We start from the raw sequence: 22,027 nt of genomic DNA, 5'->3' as shown, positions 1-22,027 counted from the left end.
AAAGAAACAGTCCAATGAAAAAAATAGTCGAAAGACTTCAACAGGTATTTCTTCAAAGAAGATATGTCTTAATAAGGACATGAAAAAAACAGCATTATTAATCATTAGGGAAAACTAATCAAATCAACAGTGTGACACCATCTCATACCTACAGTGATGGTTAAATTAAGAAAAGGAAAATCTTGGTGAGGATGTAGAGAAATCAGAACCCTGGCACATGGCTTGCAATGTAAGCATTACAGCCACTGCGGAAAGATTTGGTAGTTCCTCAAAAAGTTAACCACAGACTAGCTGTGTAACCCAGCAGTTTCCCTCACATCTATACCTAAAAGAACTCAGATACCGATGAGGTGATGTTCACTGCGGCATTATCCACAATTGCCAGAGGTGGAAACCACCCACATGCCCATCAGCACACAACTGGATAAACAAAATGTGGTTTGGCATGCTGTGCTCAGCTGTGTCTGCCTGTGACCCCGCGGACCACAGCCCTCCAGGCTCCTCTGTCCAGGGGGGTCTCTAGGCAGGAACACTGGACTGGGTGCCCTCCTCTAGGGGACCGTCCTGAACCAGAGACGGAACCCTCGTCTCCTGCACTGCAGGTGGATTCTTCATCATCTGAACTACCAGGGAAGCCCACAACGCCATGGTGGTAATAACAGCAACAATAGAATTTTTATTTGGCCATAAAAATGAAGTACTGATACATGCTGTGACGTGAAGGAAGCTTGAAAATAAGTGAAACTAGCCAATCACAAAAGAACAAATATGTGATCCCACTTACATGAAATATTTAGACAGACATATTCATACAGACAAAGTAGATTAGAGGTTCCCAGGGTTATGGAAAGGAAAGTGGGAAGTTACTGCTGATTGGTAGTTTCAGGCCTTCTCTGGCAGCTGGGTGGTTAAGACTTCTTACTCCCTATGCAGGGGGCATGGGTTCAATCTAAGATCCTGTGTGCTGCATGGTGCAGCCAGAAATAAATACAGGTACACAGTTTCTATCTGGATGATGGAAAAATTCTGGAATAGTGGTAATGGGTACATAACACTGAATGTAATTAATGCCACAGAATTCTACATTTCAAAAACAGTTAAAGTGGCATTTGCTATACTTTACCACAATTTTTTAAAAAGCTGTTATCAAAAATTTAACATATTTTTTTAAAATGGTAAATGAATCAGTAATCTTTTGGAAAAGCAAATTTACCTACTGTTACAGATCAGGAATGTGCAACATACATCTAACACTTAAAAGATGTACTTACTTGTTTCAAAGCTGAGAGTTTAGGGGCATGCTGAATATCATGGAGAGAAGAATTCTGAGCTGCAAGTTTTTCAGTAGTACTCTTGAACTCTGGATGCTGAGGTGTTAAGACTAATGCTGGATGGTTGCACAGTTTACGTAAGTACTGTAATGCCTTTAAGAGAGAAAAAAGTATATATAAGTCTCCTTCACACGACACAAGTATTTGTATCTGTGTCTTTTCCTGTGCTACTGCATCTGTCTAGAATGCCTTTCTTCATCTTCTTACTACTTCAAGAACCAGTTCACATATCTGTCATGTCTTCATCTATGCTTCTCGTGCAATTTATTTCTGTGAGAGAATTTATAACATATAAATTGTATTGTGATGTCTATCTTCCCTACTAGACCAATGACCTTCTCATGACACAAGGTCTTATTAGTTCCTATAGCTAACCCTTTTGAACTGAAAGTGCCTGATAATGTTGCTAGATGATTCTAGAATTAGACATCATTTCCTAAAGGAAGGTTCCTCAAACTTTAGTGGGTATGAAAACTACACAAGACCCTTTTAAATCTGTGAATCTCTCCCCTCTGCACAGTACTCTGATTCAGCAGGTCGGTGGCGGGAAAGGGAAGGCGGGACTGTGTAGTCGGGTTTGAGAATCAGAGTCCTCTAAGGTCTTTGTTTCCTTTCTCTGACTCAGCCATACCCTTGTCTCTTGTCCTTTGCTTGGCCTATGATTGGGTCTCATTTTTGGCACACAGATTTGCATCAGTAAGCTCCACTGCTGGGCACTATGATAGAAACTGGGAGAGGTATGAGCTTTCAAAATTGCCTTTTCCCATTTCTGTCTTTAAAAATGCTGTAGTATTTTAATATCTTGTTGACAAGGGGGGGGGGGGAGGGTTTGGGAGATATTGTACAGTGGAATATTTCAAAAGGGAAAGAAAAAATGAGTTGCCACTTTCTCTTTGTTCTCAAGCACATTCATCATCTGTCTCAGGACTTCCGTACTGTATGTAATATCTCTGCCTGGAATAATTTCCTCCCACGCATCTACATGCCTCAACCTTCATTCAGATCTTTGCTCAAATGTCACCTTCTCAGTGACATCCCTGATCACCCTGTTGAAAAACTACAACCTACCCTGACTCCTATTCTGTATAAGCCCATAGTTGATTTTCTTTTACATGATACATGTTTTTTATATTTTTCACCCCTAGGGTCTTGTTCACTGCTTTAATTAACCCCTGAGGTTAGAAAAATTACTGCCTTGTGGTAGGTATTCAAATATTTTTTGAATAGGAAACAAAAATTCTCTTATTTTAAAACTCTTCATGTAATATCATTGCAGTTTTCACTTTAATTTTAATACTACCTATTACTAATTATGAACATGAAAATTAATTGGCACTTTTACATATTTTCAAGAATGTATACACAAAATTGAAAAAATTAGATAAACCCATATTTCAGTGTTTCATATAAACATTGCTGTACTGAAGCGCATTCTTCAGCAACATTTAAAAAGGGGGCTGTAACATGTACCTGGAATACATGACCTGTAGCTTTAAGCTTTGGTTTCTCGGTTTCTTCAGAAAGTGCAGCTGAAGAAACTGTTTCATCGACGTCACACTTGGCACGAGACTTAGCAAAATCCTCATAGAGTTGAACCTATAAATTCCCCCACAAAAGCAGTAAGTATATTTATTTTCAATTGTTCAAAACATAACTAGAAAAGGCCAGTAAGAACAGCAATGTAAATCAGCCCTCATCAAAGAAAATAAATTATGCAACCTACTTGAATATAGATGATCCACTGCATCATGGTAAATTCCTTTTAAATTACATTTAGAAAACAAGTTTAACACACTGTTCAGCTGCTAAAATATTTTTCAAAAAATAGTCAAATAATCCTAAATTCAATTTTCCCACTCTATTCAAGAAGGTAAATAAGTTATGGATAAAAGAGAACCTGAACCCTTACAAGTAACTGAGGAAATCTTCCTTAAGTGAAGCTACATGGTCAAGACCCTAACAGGTATGTTTCAAAAGACCAAGTTTTAAAAAAGATACTAACCACAGAACCCACACCAAGTTTAAAGTATTTCCTTAAGAGTCTGGGTTCCTGCCATGTATATGTTAAAACGATGTGAAAGGGAAGAAAATCTACAGTGCTAAAGAACAGAAGTCAGAGAATAAAAACCTGTAGATGCAAAACAAACCCAGATGTCACTTCCCTCTCCAGCTCCCTTCCTCCAGACTACTTAAATGTGTTTTATGCTGATGTTACATACCACTATAATATCTCAGGTTTTTTCATATGACACCTTTTCTTTATCATACTTAAAGTCTTCATCTCATTACCTCTAAAAATTTTTCTTTCAAGAAATATTAATCCGATTTTTACAAACAAGGGATAGAGGCCGAGAGATGATGTAGATAATATCACAGAGCTCTTAGCATTTAAATTAATGTTTTGTCCACAAAACTGAAGTTGGATAGATAAATACTAAAAGGTTAACTGTCTATATATACTGGAGGGGAAAGGAGCTATTTTGCAGATACATCTGTGTATCTTTTATTCATTTGAACCACACTAAATCATCTGATACTGAAACAGACTGATGCTTACTCACCTAGAACACAATGTAAACACTCAAAGAGAAAATTCTGTTTACAGGCCATATTTTACTAAGAGATAGCTTTCCCTTAAAAAATACCACACACACACACACACACACACACACAAATACTACACAAGGAAAGGCATATGATAAACGCCTTTGACAATGGTCTCTATGTACAAAATTAGAACTGGGCAGAAGCCAATACTTCTCTTGAAAATTTACTGGCAATACTTTAGAAGAGATGAGGTCCCACTTCCCAACTCAGCCCTGATGTATACACCTATAATGCTGCTGAAAGGAAAAGACATCACAGGCAGACTTCTGGCCCTAAAAAACACTGGCTTACTTCTTTATCACTGGCTTACTTCTTTATCATTTTAACATTCCAACTTTTTCAATTAACTTGAGACATATAACAAAGCAATTATGACAACAGATTTTGTTTTAATGCTGTGTTGAAAATGCACAAGCCCAAATGTGTATTTATATATGCAAATAGATTCATTTAGGTTTTATCTACACTTGTTTGAAACAGAATATTCCTGAAGTCTAAGGAAGTAGAAGCTAGATTAGAGCAATAAAACCAAAGGCTAAACCCCTTTACTCACTACTTTTATGACTTATTCAAAGCATTCTAGTAATAAACACAGCATCAACAACCACAATCACCAGATTCCTAACCTGGAGAGGACTGAGAGTACAGTAATAGTCTTGAATAATTTTGGGTGGTAGATCCTGTAAAACATCTTCTTTCATTCTTCTCAAAAGAAATGGCAGAACCTGGCGGTGCAGTGCATCCATTGCAAGAACACCTGTTAATAATTATTAACAGAATTAACGTTATTCTATTATTCTCTTATTAATTTCTCTAATAATAAAATTAAATGACTTCCCCCAAAGTAGATATAAATTATATTCACTTGCATAGAATATATAATGATATCTCTTTTTCCTACCTGCTTCTTGTTCTCGACTGGAGCTTCGAGCATCCCTACTTGCTAATATAGGTTTACCATACCGAGCAGCAAACTGGCGTTCAGTCCCCAAAAATCCTGGCATGAGGAAATCAAATAATGACCACAGCTCCAAAACGTTGTTCTGAATATAAGAAAGGAACACCAGTTATCTTGTGTACTAGGATTATTTCCTTATACTTAAAAATGGAACATTAATGAAAGCCCACTGTAATGACATAGAGAGAGATTATCACTATTTCTGGATATGAGTTTATATTTTATTGTGTAAAGTTTGGAGAAAATACTCTCTCCTATTTAGAGGAACTTTCAAGTCTTTTCCACCACAATAAGCCTTGGTGCACAGTACCAATCTTTTTGGTCAGTTCTATCAAGTAGTAAACAGAGCAGAAAGATGAATACGTTTCTGGTCTTTTTGAGACTAAGATTAACAGCAAGATTTAAGAAATTTGGCCAATATCACCATTTTATTCAACACAGGAAAACCTAGAAGAGTTTGGTTATAGGTCATGGCTACCCAATATTTATGGGTCATGAGAAAAGGCACAGGTTCTTTCCAATTCTACTTGGAGTTTCACAAAACAAAAACCAAAAAACCCCCCCACACTTTCCCATTTTGGATGCTTTCCCAGTATGTGTGGATGTACCATCCTATCTGTGTACCCCTTCCAGAAGCCCTTCTCACCCTGCTTAAGCTCTGGCTCACTGTGGTGGGTTGCCCTCCTGCAGTGAAACCCTTCTAATTGCACTTGGGCTTTGCCTCCTGACTCATGGGCTACCAAAGCCTAAAATCACATTTTAAATATGAGATTTAAAACCTGGTTTGCTCAGATACTGCTACATACCAAATGAACCATTATAAAAGCAAGATAATTACTGGAAATTATTCCAAAAACAAACAAAAACAAAAAACAAACAAAAAAAAAAAAACCTCTTCTTTAATTCACTGTCAAATGCCAAGTAAAGAAAAGGTAAATAATTACCTGGATTGGTGTTCCAGAAAGAATAATCCTATAATTAGCAGTCAGTTGTTTTACTGCTTTTGACAATTTTGTTTTTCCATTTTTGATGACATGGCCTTCATCAAGAATACAGTAGTTAAATTTAATATTTCTAAGGAAGAATAAACAAAAAATGTTAGCATCTTTTACTACATGTCAGGAACAATACAAAGAGTCTTTGAGGCAGAAAGATACTAATTCTCTCTGAATTTGACACTGTTTTCCTTTAAAAAATTTTAATTCTTACCTAAAGAAATCTATGTCATTTCTCACAACATCGTATGAAGCCACTATGAGATTGTGCCTTTTCACCTGGTGCTGTAACCTGCATTTAAAAATAAGTTAAGATTAGAAAATGGGGAATCTGCCAAGTTTGCAATATGCTTTCAAAGGGGAAAGCACAGATGCTATTGCGCAAAGTGAGTTCAACCTGCCTACCAAACCCAATGTTCCCTTCTGCTTCCTCTGCATCCATGACCCTGCTACCCGAAGGCCATTCTCCTTACAGCTTGGTCATGTGGCCCGAACTCAGTCTGATGAGAAAAGGGGTGAGTACCTGACTCACAATGTGAAGGTCATTTTAACTTTAGTTGCCAAAACCTCTTCCTTGGAGGCACTATTCCTTCATCATTCCACGTTGTGCTGGGGGCCGAGCATGAGCCATCAATCACATGTCCCCATAATCACCAAAGAGGTGAAGCATTTTAATCAGATCAAGCCATTCACAATATTTTATTCCCCAATCATGGAGGTTGGTTTGAGGACATGATGCAATCAAGGCCGGCTAGTCTGAGAGAATATCTCTGCTCATTACAGTTGCCAAGCTAGGAGAATGTAGGCCTAAGACTGCCCATGACCTTTTATCTATACCAACAGTAGACAAAAGTCCAGTAGCGACCAACAGAACAAACTATGCATGGGGAAGAACAGTAATTTAGATGTACCTGAAGCAAGAATTCACCCCAAGATGCTCAGTTTAACTAATGAATTTCCTGTTTGCTTAAGCTAGTCTGAGTTTTTACCACTTATAAATGGATGAATTCCTTTACAAGCTCTTGAGCTGCCTGTGTTCAAAACTTCATTTAATTATACCTAGTGACCTTCTATTTAATTAGCTGAATGATATTCTTCCCAGGCCCCATGTCTTAGACTCCCCATCTGCAAACTGGGAACAATAATAGTACCCATATCTAATTAAGAGAATACATGGTATTACATAAATGTAAATAAAACTGCTTAGAATATCTAATGCCCAACCAGTAAGTGCTCAGTATATGTTAGCTATTAATTCACAGAAGGGCAGCAAATCTACAGACTAATCAGAAATCTGGGACTATCCAAGCTTTAAAAGACAAACTGAAATTAATGATACACCACTCTTCAACATCTGTATTTAGGAACAGAGATGTATTAATAGAACTATAGAGTTCTATGGGATCAGGGCAGCTAGAGCAAGCCACTGTGCACCAAAAGCACTTTTGGGGAGAGGGAAGAAGGAAGAGGTAGCTCTTAGGGAAAGTGCACAGAAAATGAAGAAATAACAGAAGCACCTAGGAGATGCTATGATCTCAAGGTTTTAGGAAAGGCACCAAGAACGGTTTTGGTTCTTGATAGCTTCCTAGCTCCAAAAATTTAGAGCCTAACTGATTGTTGACAGGGGTTAATGTCCTTACACTTTGTATTTATTTTACGATTTATTTGGTTATGCCATGTTTTAGCTGTGGCTTTTAATTACAGCATATGGGATCTAGTTCACCAACCAGGGATTGAACCCAGGCCCCCTGTACTAGGGGCACAGAGTTTTAGCTACTACACCATTAGGAAAGTCTTGAAACTTCTTAAATTTTGATGAGTCTCACTGATTATATTTTTATTATGTTCATTTACCTTTCTTAAATAAGTAAGTTTCTATGTCTGACAACCAAAAAAGCTAACTAGAATTCATTTTTAATAAATTTTATTCTTCCAAACTATTTAAAGCAAAAGATTAAACATTTTTTGGTTGTACAGTTCTTACCTTATTCTTTCAGTAGGAGGTCCAGTATAATGCAGTGGATTGAGATATTCTCTGGAGCAAAATTTACCTACTTCATCCACCCAATGACCTGTTAATGTTGGTGGACAAACCACCAAGGAAGGAAGTGGCATACATTCTGCCAATTTTGATCTTGCATATTCCTGGGCCCTTTACAACAGCAAAACACAGTGAATTAACCAGCTTGTTTATATTGCTCAGCATCTGAAAGCCTTCTGTTAAAATAACATTTAAAATTACCTGTGACAGTGATCTCCTGCTAGAATACAGATGGACTGTAAAGTCTTCCCTAAACCCATGTCATCACACAGAATTCCATGAAGCTTATACTTATTAAGAAATGCTAACCAGTTCACACCATCCTGAAAGGTTGGGAGAAAGAGAAAAATGGTAAATGTGAACAGATCATAAAAATATTTTTCTGTAAAGAACATGTTTACAAAGAGCAAACACAGTGTATTTTTACAGGCAGGGAGAAATAAATGGATACAAGACACCAAACAGAAGAATTTTAATTATTAAATCAATCTTTAAATTCTTCAAGGTAATAATCAGTATTTATAAGATAAGTATAAAACTTTACCTGTTGATATTTTCTGAGTTCAGCATTGATTGGTACTGGAATCTTGTAATTTTCTAACTTTTTCCCATCTAACAATTGCTCCAAAAAGTGTCTTTCCTTGGCTTTCAATTGGATTAATTCTTCTGACATATTTGGAGGGTCTGGAATGCCTGCCTAAAATGATTTTTTAAGTGTATTAAAACAATTTGCTACTATCTATTAATTTGTCCATCCCCAGATTATGAAATTATTTCAAGTCTTACCAAAATGTAAATGCAGAGATAACACAATATTGTAAACCAACTATTCTCAATTAAAAAAATACCAAAGGTAACACACGCAGGCACACACACACACACACACACACACATATATATGCAAAGAAAAACCAATTCAAAAATAGTATCATTTTAATGACTGGAAGACAAATATTTAAGAATTTGACAGGTATTAAAAGCACTATATAATGAGATTATTAAATAAGCACATCTAAGATATTTTAAGAACACAGCTACAACTTATTTTTCCCATACCATGTGTTACTTGATAAAGACAAAATTGTATTGTTTAAGTGGAATGCTGTTACTATAGAGCCTCTCAATTTTAGTGTTAACGGTTAGCCAGGGTACTGGTTCTCAAAATGTGGTCTGCAGACCCCTCAGGATTTCTAAGACCTTTTCAAAGGGTTACTGACTGCAGCTATTTTATAACAAAGGATAAGACATTGTTTGCTTTTTTCACTGTGTTGACTTTTGCTCTGATACACAAAAGTAATGGTGGGCAAGACTACTTTTGCCTCAGGAAGAATCAAGGTGGTGACACCAAGCGTACGAGCAGTCACTAATACTTGCAGTCATGCACCAGCCTTTTTTTTTTTAAAAAAGCTGGTTTCACTTAAGAATGTCAATGAAGCAGTAAAAATAATTTTATTAAACCTCAACCTTTGAATGGCACATCTTTTTAACATTCTGTGCAACAAAATATGAAGTATTCCATAAAGCATTTCTGCTGTATATCATGAATACTGAAATACAAAATATTTACGAAAAGCACTTGTAAGATTTCTTAAAATCGTGAGGTGACTTAGCTATTTTTTACAGAATGAGTTTACTCGAATGGACTGACAAACTATGGTTATTCTGACTTGAGTATTTGGCAGATTATTTTCTTTAAAAAATTTGGTTACTTCAAGGAAAATGAGTGGCACAACTTGTTGCCAATGATAAAATGCAAGCTGTCAAAAGAAACTTAGCGCTGCAGGTGCTTCCCAATATTTAGAGATTTTTCTGTTGGTGATACTAATGAGTCTGCTTTTTGCTATTGTATGCTGATATGAATCAACCTTTAAAAGATTTACATAACTCAGTGAGTCAGTGTTCTCCAAATGACCAATGCATGTTACAAAGCACGTATCTGTAAAAGGCCTATTCAAAAGTCTAATGGATTTATTCTTTAAATGAATTAATAAATCTTTTCCCACTTCTTTTAATTTCTACTACAGAAAATATGATAAAAGTTCTTTGAGGTCTTAAATTTTTAAGAGTGTAAAGAGGTTCAGAGACCAAAAAGTTTGAGAACTACTGCCCTATGATTAAGAAATGTAAACTTGAAAGTTAAGAAAAGTAATAACATTCTGAGAACAGAACTTCAATTAAGTTCAATTCAAGTATGTTTCTTATAATACCAGAAATAGTATCAGGAGTGAGATATATATACTGTCTTAAAATGATTATATGTTATATTTTCAAAAGGGGTTTTGTTTTTTTGCCATGCTGTGCAGCTCAAGGGATCTTAGTTCCCCAACCACGGATCGAATCTGTCTCCTCTGCAGTGGAAGCTCGGAGTCCTAAACACTGGACCACCAGGGAATTCCCTCAAAAGGTTTTAGAATTAACTTAATCAAGATAGAAACTATCATTTTAACACATTCAATATCCTAATGATAACCATCAAAATGAGGCGTTTCTGCACAGTGCTTTACATGGAAGTAACAAATCTTCATCTGGTCCCATCACTTCATGGGAAACAGATGGGGAATCAATGGAAACAGTGTCAGACTTTATTTTTTTGGCTCCAAAATCACTGCAGATGGTGATTGCAGCCATAAAATTAAAAGACGCTTACTCCTTGGAAGGAAAGTTATGACCAACCTAGATAGCATATTAAAAACCAGAGAGATTACTTTGCCAACAAAGGTCCGTCTAGTCAAGGCTATGGTTTTTCCAGTGGTCATGTGTGGATGTGAGAGTTGGACTGTAAAGAAAGCTGAGTGCCGAAGAATTGATGCTTTTGAACTGTGGTGTTGGAGAAGAATCTTGAGAGTCCCTTGGGCTGCAAGGAGATCCAACCAGTCCATCCTAAAGGAGATCAGTCCTGGGTGTTCACTGGAAGGACTGATGTTGAAGCTGAAACGGCAATACTTTGGCCACCTGATGCGAAAAGCTGACTCATTTGAAAAGACCCTGATGCTGGGAAAGATTGGGGGCAGGAGGAGAAGGGGATGACAGAGTATGAGATGGCTGAATGGCATCACCAACTCAATGGACATGAATTTGGGTAAACTCCAGGAGTTGGTGATGGACAGAGAGGCCTGACGTGCTGCGATTCATGGGGTCGCAAAGAGTCGGACACGACTGAGCGACTGAACTGAACTGAACAAATCTTCAGGCATTTATTTCATGGATCTTTTAATAAATAACAACCAGATATAAGGTCGTACTTCCCAGGTGGCGCCAGGGGTGAAGAACCTGCCTGCCAATGCAGGAGAAATAAGAGATGCAGGTTTGATCCCTGGGTTGGGAAGAGCCCCTGGAAGAGGAAATGGCAACCCACTCCAGTATTCTTGTCTGGAGAATCCCATGGACAGAGAAGCCTGGCGGGCTACAGTCCATAGGACCACAAAGAGTTGGACACGACTAAAGTGACTCAGCATAAGGCCATACAATGAGGTACATTTCCTAACAATGATTAGGATTCATAAATATTGTTCAGTGCCAGGAACCTTTCCATTGATATCTTCCTCACTTCAATTCCTATAAAAGCAGCAAGAGTTACTAACAGTGCAAGGAATAAAAGCTTCTATCAAACCCACTGCTTGATAGTCCCTGAATCCTTCAAAGAAAAGTACATGATGATTCCTATGAAAATGTAACAGAGTGAATCAAGATAAAGTGGAATAGGAATTAACCTGCATGACATTCTTGTTTCTACTGCTGTGTCTTCAAATTCACAGCATCTAATTTGTCATTAATCCTATCCAGTGTGTTTTTATTTGTAATTGTATCTTTTAACTCAAGAAGTTCAATGTGGGTTGTTCTTATTTCCTCCAGTTCACTCTTTATTACATTCATGCTTTCCCTCTACCTTCTTGAACATATGGAGCATATTTTAATGACCTTGTATACTAATTCTGTTATCTGGGTCATTTCAGGGTCTGCTTCTATTGACTGACTTTTTCTCCTGGGTGATTTTTTTTTTTCCTCTGGCCACACCACATGGCTTGTGGGATCTCAGTTCCCCAACTAGGGATTGAACCCTGGTCATGGCAGTGAAAGCCTGGAATCCTAACCACTAGGCCACTAGGGAATTCCCTCTGGTTAATTTTTTGATGTGTGCTAAATATCCTAAGTTTTATGCTATTAGGTGCTGAACTTTAGGGGGTTAAATATTTAGATTTTTTAATTTTTTCTGGGATGTAGTTAAATTATCTGAAACCAGTTCAATCCTTTAAGGCTTGCTTTTTTAGGCTTTGCTAATGTGGGTTCAAATCAATCTTCTCGCAAGGGTTAATTTGGCCCTACTACTCAAGCAGTGTACTTCTGAAGACTGTACTCAGTACCCTATGGTAGGTCCTTTGACTCAGCTTTTTTTTTTTTTTACCAGATATAGTCAAACTCCACCTACCCCCCCTCCCCGAGAGACTGTTCCAAAGTATTATGTTCATACTTTTCTAGTAGAAATATAAAATGGTACAGTTTTCTGGGAAAACCGCTAGACAGTTTCTTTAAAAGTTTAACATCTTATGACCCAGTAATTCCATTCCTAAATGCCTGCTCAAAAGAAAGAAAAGCAGGGACTTCCCTGGTGGTCCAGTGGTTAAGAATCTGTACTTCCACTGAAGGGGGCACGGGTTTGATCCCTGGTCAGGGAACTAAGATCCCATGTTCCTCACAGAGAAATCAAAAGGAGAGAAAAAAAAAAGCTTACACCCAAATACTTTATAAGTGCATGCTCACAGCAGCATTACTCATCATAGCCAAATGTCCATCAACTGATGAAAGGATAAACAAAATGCGGTATTCCAGTATATTATCTGGCCTAAAAAGGAACCACTGGATACATACTGCAGAATGGATGAAATGCATATATATTTATTTCCTGAATTACAAAAATCCCATAAAAATATATTAAATGGCTAAGTGACTGGGTCCTGGCTTTTCTCTTGCTTCAAGTCACTTCTATTTCCTGCATTGGCCATATATATTATTTCTGTCCCATAAATATACTCCAAAATTGTCCAATTTCAGCCTTGCATTCTGCTTTCTCCATAATCCAACAGACATATCATTTGCTTTTTACACTTTCAGTTACCATCTCTCAAATTTACCTTTCATGTAAACTCCAGAACAGAATTTTAGATATTTACCCGGGATACTCAGGAACACAATTTATTTCTAGAATAGCATCTAGAAATTTAGCATCACCTAAAGAATTATCATTGTTTTAGGAACCATAGTTTTATTTAAAACGGTGTTTAAAAAAATTACCTATTAAAGCATAAAAGTCTTAACACACAATGTAAACATATTCAACATCTTTTTTTAAAACCTGTTCTTCAGAACGTGTTCTTTAAAAGGTGTTACAATTATTATGAAGTTATTGAAAACACTAAGTTCATAAACCAAGTTATCATCAACTTACCTCAAGTGGCATGAGTCTAATTAGTGTTGCAAAGCATTGTGTAGCCATGAATCTTACGCTGTCCGTCTGATCACTCATCCTTCCCAACACAGGCACAACTAAGAGTACAATATATGGAACAATACCAACATCCAGTTGTTCCATTACACCTGAATAAGTTACTAAGGAAATTTCTAACTGGTTCTAGGGTAGATGTTTTCATAAACAAACTGATACACCAAGACTGTGACTTCTAAAACAGTTCCTCATTGCTTACCTGTATTATGAGAGACTGAGGATCCCCCAAGGTCTATGATTCAATTGTAACAGCATTTATACAGGGTTACTTTTTAAAAAAATTATGTAACTTTCTCATGATTAAGAAGATAAGATGATTTTTTTCATCTGAGGAATGCTGGAGGAAATCTAAGATTTTTTTCCATAGAGAAATTCCTACAAGTTTCTAGAATTCACATATCAAAATAAACTGATTTACATTGCAAGCAAGGGAGCACAAGCAAGTGTCAAAGATTAATTCCAATTTTTCCACCAGGATCTTAACAACCCTGAGCTGGAGACAGCAGGTCCAGTGAGTTCAGTCCCATAATCTTTAGCATTTCTTAGCTAGAGTTTCTACTGGTTTGATCTATATCCATTTTTCTTGCTCTTAGACCAAAATATCTTTTGGGTATTTTGAGTTAAACAATGTTACTAGATGCCATACCCCTGGTAAAAAAGCTTGTCTATATATTTCCAGTTAATCATTTTGCCAGGCAATCAATGAACAAAGCAAACATAGTAAATTTATAAGAACTACCTACATAGTATCTGACTAATACTGGGTTGGCCAAAAAAAGTAGCATAGCATCATATAGAAAAAGCTGAACAAACTTTTTTGGCCAACCTAATATTTAAAAACATAATGACTATATATTTTTTGCTTATAAAAAGTATCTTAAAATTAACAATATTTCTTCAATTTTTTGTGTGAATATTATCATAATAAAATGTAAATACAGGTATAATATAATGCAATAAAAATAACACTTCTAAATAAAATGTAAAAAAATAGTTTTCTTTTTTTTGGAACAAGGTAGGTTGTGTGCACATCTGTTTTTGGTATTGTTTTTTTTTTGGCTTGTTCTCCTCCCACCCCCCAATTCCAACATGGCTTGCTCAGCAGTGAAAGTGTAGAGTCCTAACCACTGGACTGCCAAGAAACTCCCCAAATATATCTGAATAAATTTTATTTTAGTCACTTTTAAATAAAACAAATATAATTTGTGTAGTTTTTCAAAGTGAAAAAGGATACAGGCAAGTGCTTCAATTGCACCCTCTTGTTTGATATTGTCGTCAATTGCTCCCAGCCATGGAAGAACCTTCTCCAAAAATATATTCATTGTTTCCATGGTAGCTATTTTGCTCATGACGCCCACACAACGAGCAGCCATGTGCCTCACTGCAGTGCTGGGATACTGAAGGCACATGTACAGATGAGGCAAGTGCAGTACCAGCTAAAAACAAAAAGTTTAAGACAAGTCAGAAGACTCATTAGGGAATTTAATGTTTAAAATACAACTATAATGGCCTTTACTCAGAGGTTCTCAATATTCCAAGTGATGCTAAATCCAAGAATTATCTCCAGTTACCTCAAAACACTGTCAGAATATCCTCAATAAGAATTTAATCGAAATCTACATTATTATAATGCTTTCAAAAAGAATAGATAGGTGCAGAACTTCTCCCCTGTTCAATATTCTCTTAGGCACCAGGGAACACTCAATACTTCCCAAAATTCGTAGGGAACACATCAAAGGCACTTGCACGATTCTCCTACTGAGGCTAGGAAAAGGACACTACACATCATCAGCCCCCTCCAAATCTGGCTTAGGTTTAAGTACATACTTTGTATTCACTGGGTTGGGTGATCCTGATTTTGTTCTAGGCACCATACTCTGGTAGCTATTTTCCACTTTAACTTCCTGGCTTTCCATACGCAATATAATCACAAGAGCATGACATATCCCATTATTAAATGTCTGATGCACAGAAGCCAGGATTAATGCTGATGAGAGTCAGGTACTCGCTCAACAAACTAGCCTTACAGTTCAGCTGAATGCATCCTGTTTGATCATGGAGGTTGAGCACATACAGATGAATTCCGCCCTTCTTTACTAATGATAAATTCGCAAAATTTAACAAGTAAAAGAATATGTTTTATTACTATATAAACAGAAAAATTTCCCTCTACTCTCTCCTATATGAACAAAGGATTAACGCTAGCACCTTTTACGATGTTATAAATTGCAGAGAGATTCCTATTACAGTTACATGGAAAGAATAGTATCAATACTTTCTTCAGTGGAACACCAGATAATTAATTCTCTGGTCTATGTTCCTCCTCCCTCTATTCTAATTTTTTGGTGAGAGATATTTTAACAGTCAAAAAATAAACCCATGTTGTATCTTTGCCACTGACTAGTTTCATCTCAGAGAGGTAACTTCCTCCTACCATTACATTTATCTAGGGAAGGTTTTATCACCTGTATTCTTCTGTTCCTGGACTATATTATTAAGATGGTATAGATGAACAGGGATGCAGCTTTCTTTTGTGTTTGCAGCTGCCTTCAGTGTGATAAGAGCCCTGTTCCTACTGCCCTATATTCTAAGCTCTCAGAGTGGGTTTTCTCTCATTCACACACCCGGCTCTGCCTCAAAGCCTGGAAGAGTTAAGTTGTCAGGAAAAGAAGGAATCTAGTTATAGCATCTAGAAGAAAATGAAATCATAAGGGATGACATCATAGTTGTACTTTTCATTCAAGCCTTAAGTCTCTCTAATAAGACTACTCATTTTATTAGGAAAAAAACTACACTTGCATTAGTTAGTTACCAGGGGATGAAGCTCAGAATCCATTGACACTGCTGCTGTTTCAAAAACTTGCAGAGAATTCACCAGTTCTTGGGCAGGGCCATCTCCCTTTTCCAAGAGGGACTTTCCATCTATTAGGATACATTGATATAAGTGCATATTACCTTACAAATAGTTTTTCAAAATTCAGAGCGTACAAAAAGTCTTAGCACTCCCCCAGCTACTGTGGAAGAGTCTCTTTTGCTTTATAATATAAAATGAAATACCACACCCTTAATTTAATTGCTGAGGTACTAATTCTAAAGAACTAAAGAAGCTTAATATAATGATCCATTTCAAATCTCTTTCTAAATACGTAACAGGAAAAGTAAAAAGCAAGAAAGTATACAATATGAAAATCAATGTTTTTACGAACCTTCTATTTAAAAACTTACCAGCTGGCCTGGGATAAACAGGCACAGGCATTGTTACTTTATAAAGACATATGTAATGGATATACACTGAAATCTGTTTAAATCCCAACTCGGAAAAATATGTACACACCAAAGTTATGTATGTCGATTGTATTCCTCAATGGGCCAACCATAGCATCCCAGAGATGTGGCAACTTCACTGCCATTTCACCACCAAAATGCTTCACTATAGTTGTCAAGGCAAACTCAGCTCCTCTCCGTTGTACCAAGTAAGGCTTCTGAGCCTAAAAATTAAATGTTAGGTGAAAACAAGATTTCAGAAAAAAGTATATCTAATGCTTTCAAAATGTTATTAAGAGAATTTAAAAATCAGTGTTAAGAATTCAGTGTTACCATTAACCAATGAAGCAATTATTGGACATACTTATTATAACTATAAAACACCTTTCAATAAATTTACATAGGCATAAAATCCTGAGCTAGATTTTTACATCCAAAGTAAAATATTTTTGGGGGGTTGGAGAAAAGAAATAGAAGAATGCGTGCTGTTTCTAGAGGAAGTCCTAAGTGACAAGTTTTTTTCTTCTTTTCTCTACCCCAAAGAAACTTACCATGACCTGTCCTTATTTACATTTGCTTAAGGGATAGCATGGCTTCCCTGATAGCTCAGTTGGTGAAGAATCTGCCTGCAATGCAGGAGACCCCGGTTTGATTCCTGGGTTGGGAAGATTCCGTGGAGAAGGGATATGCTACCCACTCCAGTATTCTTGGGCTTCCCCTGTGACTCAGCTGGTAAAGAACCTGCCTGCAATGCGGGGGACCTGGGTTCGATCCCTGCGTTGGGAAGATCCCCTGAAGAGAAAGGCAACCCACTCCAGTATTCTGGCCTGGAGAATTCCATGTACTGTATAGTCCACGAGGAGGTCACAAAGAGTTGAAAACGACTGAGTGACTTTCACTTTCAAGGGACAGAATATAAGCATCTGTTTAATTTAACAAGATTAATATAACCTCATACTTAGCAGTAATTTCATAATTAAATACAAAAAAAGTCCCTCCAGAAAGATACAATTATATTTTTAAGTGAAGGAACTATGCAAATCGAAGTACACATTTTTGATTAAAATTAAGATGACACCATGGAATATTACTCAGCCATTAAAAAGAATTCATTTGAATCAGTTCTAATGAGATGGATGAAACTGGAGCCCATTATACAGAGTGAAGTAAGCCAGAAAGATAAAGAACATTACAGCATACTAACACATATATATGGAATTTAGAAAGATGGTAATGATAACCTTATATGCAAAACAGAAAAAGAGACACAGATGTACAGAACAGACTTCTGGACTCTGTGGGAGAAGGCGAGGGTGGGATGTTTCGAGAGAACAGCATGTATATGATCTATAGTGAAACAGATCACCAGCCCAGGTTGGATGCATGAGACAAGTGCTCGAGCCTGGTGCACTGGGAAGACCCAGAGGAATCAGGTAGAGAGGTAGGTGGGAGGGGGGGATCGGGATGGGGAATACATGTAACTTCATGGCTGATTCATGTCAGTGTATGACAAAACCCACTGCAAAGTTGTGAAGTAATTAGCCTCCAACTAATAAAAATAAATGAAAAAAAAAAATTAAGATGAGAAGAATATAGTTAGTGAAAAAGGCTTCATTCACAGAATATTTTTAAAGGAATATAGACAATAAGATTTTGGTTTAAAAAAACAAACAAAATAGGCTTATACTTTATAGAAATATATTAAACACATGCTTTTTAGCACTGATAGTTTATTGCTCAACTCAGGTAAGTTCCTATGTCTTGCAACCAGTAGAGCTACCTAGAGAATTCCATTGTTAAAAATGTGACTGTAAGATTTTTCAAAACCAAACAGTTAAAAAAAGTTTTTCTTTTTTTTTCAGCCACACAGCAGCGTGAGATCTTAGTTCCCTAACCAGGGATCAAACCTGCACCCTCTGCACTGGAAGCACGAAGTCTTAACCACTGGACCACCAGGGAAGTCCCACCAAACGTTTCTTTAAATTGTCTCTAAAAACTGTACTGTAGAACAAGTAGATCAATGAAGTAGAATAGAAAGCCCAAGGAGATCCTTACATATAGGAAAGCAGGATATATAACAGAGGAGCTATTATCATCAACTAGGGAGGAAAAGATTCAATGGTAGGATAACTGGTTGTTCCTATGGGCAAATAAATTTAGATCCCTACCTCACATCACACAATTAATAAATTTCAAGTTGACTAAAAGGTAACAAGTTATTTGACACTATAAACTTATCCTCTGAATATCAACAGTAATTCCTAACACTGATAAGACTGAGAAAAGTTAACTTTCACTATTAACATCTCTGGAGTCACTGTTACAGGAGTGAATTAGTTCATATTCATGAATGACTTATACACCCACTACTGAGAGGGTTTCTTGCTAGCAAGATAATCAGAAAGCTATACTGGTAAAAATAAGAAGCTTGAGAAATTTGAAGTTTGTAGTTTTTCTGAACTCTGTTGCTGGCATAATCCAAAAAATTATTAGCTCCAGTTCATTCACTTAAAAATATAATTCTAGAAGCTGATATGACAATTTAGCTCTCAATCTAATCTGTAAAAAAATTCTGCTTTAAAGTCAAGAGTATTCAAAGAAGAAAAACTATTTACCTCATCAAGTTCAACAAGGAGGTTTCCACTACCTCCTGCAGGAAGATCGGCTATTTGAGCTTTGATGGCTTTGGGGGTAGGACCTCGCCTACTTGTGATAGCAAAAGCAGCTTTCTGATGCCGATAGAGTGTAATTATACCCCGGTGCTTGGTGACAGTATGATGCATTCCATCTTTTTCAGAGTTGGATCCTATTAAGGAAAAAAGTCAAATAATCCTTAAAGCATAATATAGGTGACCAAATGTTTCCTGTTCCAAAAGATACAACACGTTTTCAAACTGTCTTTCAAGCCTCAATTTTTATAGGCCAATGATATTTTCTCTAGACAATGAAATGGTCACAAAAATCAGTAATATGCAACATTAAGTTAAACATTTTGATATCTGCATAGGGCCATACTTAATACAGCCAAGGTTGCAGAATCCTGTTAACAACCAGAAATATCTAATGCAAGGCTGACTGTACCACCTTCTGTTAAAAGTACATTAATTCTTTAAAAATGAGTAACTGTTTCCTGGCATAAAAAGACACATTAAAAAATACTGCAAGTAAGTTCTCTCTTAAAAAAAAAAAAAAAGTCTACAGTAACCATGAATTCAGAAACATCAACCAATGCAAAATACTGTTGCCTCAACTAGCTCTCAGGGAGGGGATGGAAGGAAATCAGGACTAAGGCATGTGACAAAACATTGGTCCTTGAGACTAGACTACAAAGAGCAGTTATTACGTTACATATACATTTTTTGGAGGAAAACAGAAAAGCTGTTTAAACACTATTTGATAACAGAGTCCACTTATCTCATAAGACATGTACTAAATTAGAGAAAAACAGAATTTTATAGGAAGAACTTTCAGTCACCATTGGATACAGTTAAGTTTTCTAGCCCTGTCAACAGAAAACCCTATAATGATGATCTTGAAAGAGAAGTTAAGGGTTAATACCTGTCTTATAGGATTTAGTCATCTTAAATGTGAAAACTCAGAGACCTCAAAGATATCAGGTCTTTTATAAATAACTTATGAGTTAAGAGGGCTGTGATTTTATTAGCAATAAGTGCAAATTCTCTCAAAATGATAAAAAGCTACAACATAAACTGGATTTTGCTTAAATTATACCTGTAGATAACTGTAAACAAATTTAAATGGTTAATTCTTTCCCTACCCCCAAAAAAGGTTTAGATATATACCTTTAGAATTTTCCTGGCCACTTTGTGTTGGTACTGGACATGTGACAGAAGGAGTTAGATATGGGTCCACACAAAGTGAGCTACAGAGATTCTTAATAATTTTTGAATTGGGACAGGGAGTCCTTGTTGTGCACTGCTGAAGTAGTTTGGCCATGCATTGAGCCGCGTAGTTCTGCACTAGCGTATTCTCTTCTTTTTTAATTGTCTCCATTAATGGTTTGATAATAGGATTTAACTTCTCTGGAAGTTGCTGCAAGCTCACAACTGCACATGCAGCGAAAGTATGCACTCTCAACTGCAACACTTGCCACTCCTGGTTGGTCTCTGTAACTGTCATTTGGACCTGCTGCCGTTTACTATCTAACTGCTGTAATACTTGAGGATTTAAATTGAAGGATGATGTGACTTCATTAAAAACAGTAGTGACCTATTAAAGAGAGAAATCAAGAATCATTAATGACATCAACCCCAAGTAGCCTGTAAATTCTTAAAGGGAGACAGCAAACTTTGTTTCAATTGTAAATTCTACAATAATTAGTACATTTTAGTATTCAATAAACTAAATGTCTAAAACCTTCCAAGTAAACTTTATTTTAATCTGACTTATTTAACAATGTATTATACTTTTTTAAGAAAGACACAATCTCTTCAGAGACTTCTTGTATTTAGTAAGTTTGAGTGAAAAATCACACATAATACCCACATAGTACTTTGGTGAAATAACACTGTGGGAAAATATAAACCAATTCTTTTAAAATGGTATAACAGTTGTTAATTCTTTAATTACCAAAAACTGCTTGAAGCTACGACTGTGGCATCAGACTACTTTACAAGCTCCATTAGAAGACTGTTCATTATATCTTTTTTTAAAATCTTTTCATTTTTTTTCCTTTTCTTTTCTTTTCATTTACTTTTATTAGTTGGGCTAATTACTTTACAATATTGTAGTGGGTTCTGTCATACATTGACATGAATCAGCCATGTAGTTATATGTATTCCCCATCCCGATCCCCGCTCCCACCTCCCTCTCCACCCGATCCCTCTGGGTCTTCCCAGTGCACCAGGCCCGAGCACTTGTCTCATGCATCCAACCTGGGCTGGTGATCTGTTTCACCATAGATAATATACATGTTTCGATGCTGTTCTCTCGAAACATCCCACCCTCGCCTTCTCCCACAGAGTCCAGAAGTCTGTTCTGTACATCTGTGTCTCTTTCTCTGTTTTGCATATAGGGTTATCATTACCATCTTTCTAAATTCCATATATATCATCTTTTTAAAACAACCTAATGAAATGTAACTTATATACGGTACACTCAAAGTGTACAGTTCAGTGGTTTTTACTATATTCAGAATTGTACAATCATCACTACAATTTTAGAACATCTGCATCATCTCCAAAATGAAACTCAATACCTATTAGTAGTAACACCTCATTTCCCCCATCCTATGTAACCACTTATCTACATTCTATCTTCACAGATCTGCCTATTCTGGACATTTTCATATAAACTAATGTATAATCTTTT

At 36.5% G+C, this 22,027-nt stretch overlaps 1 protein-coding gene across 1 annotated transcript in view; it reads right to left on the bottom strand.

Moving 5' to 3' along the window:
• Window positions 1-22,027, bottom strand: part of BTAF1 (B-TFIID TATA-box binding protein associated factor 1) — an 86,232-nt gene that overhangs the window by 5,779 nt on the left and 58,426 nt on the right. The window contains exons 20-34 of the mRNA XM_020869960.2: window positions 20,500-20,926; window positions 19,312-19,502; window positions 16,767-16,920; window positions 16,245-16,354; window positions 14,667-14,868; window positions 13,376-13,524; window positions 8,477-8,629; window positions 8,134-8,255; window positions 7,876-8,043; window positions 6,106-6,183; window positions 5,841-5,970; window positions 4,840-4,981; window positions 4,565-4,695; window positions 2,802-2,927; window positions 1,272-1,424 (exon numbers count right to left, since the gene is read on the bottom strand). Of these exons, the coding sequence (XP_020725619.1) occupies window positions 1,272-1,424; window positions 2,802-2,927; window positions 4,565-4,695; window positions 4,840-4,981; window positions 5,841-5,970; window positions 6,106-6,183; window positions 7,876-8,043; window positions 8,134-8,255; window positions 8,477-8,629; window positions 13,376-13,524; window positions 14,667-14,868; window positions 16,245-16,354; window positions 16,767-16,920; window positions 19,312-19,502; window positions 20,500-20,926 (2,436 nt within the window). The remainder of the gene's footprint in view (window positions 1-1,271; window positions 1,425-2,801; window positions 2,928-4,564; window positions 4,696-4,839; window positions 4,982-5,840; window positions 5,971-6,105; window positions 6,184-7,875; window positions 8,044-8,133; window positions 8,256-8,476; window positions 8,630-13,375; window positions 13,525-14,666; window positions 14,869-16,244; window positions 16,355-16,766; window positions 16,921-19,311; window positions 19,503-20,499; window positions 20,927-22,027) is intronic.

The sequence above is a fragment of the Odocoileus virginianus genome, chromosome 7 (genome assembly GCF_023699985.2).
Source record: "Odocoileus virginianus isolate 20LAN1187 ecotype Illinois chromosome 7, Ovbor_1.2, whole genome shotgun sequence".
Classification (NCBI taxonomy): Eukaryota; Metazoa; Chordata; class Mammalia; order Artiodactyla; family Cervidae; genus Odocoileus; species Odocoileus virginianus.
Note: the sequence above shows the minus strand (reverse complement) of the source record. Positions and strands in the feature narration are given on the sequence as shown.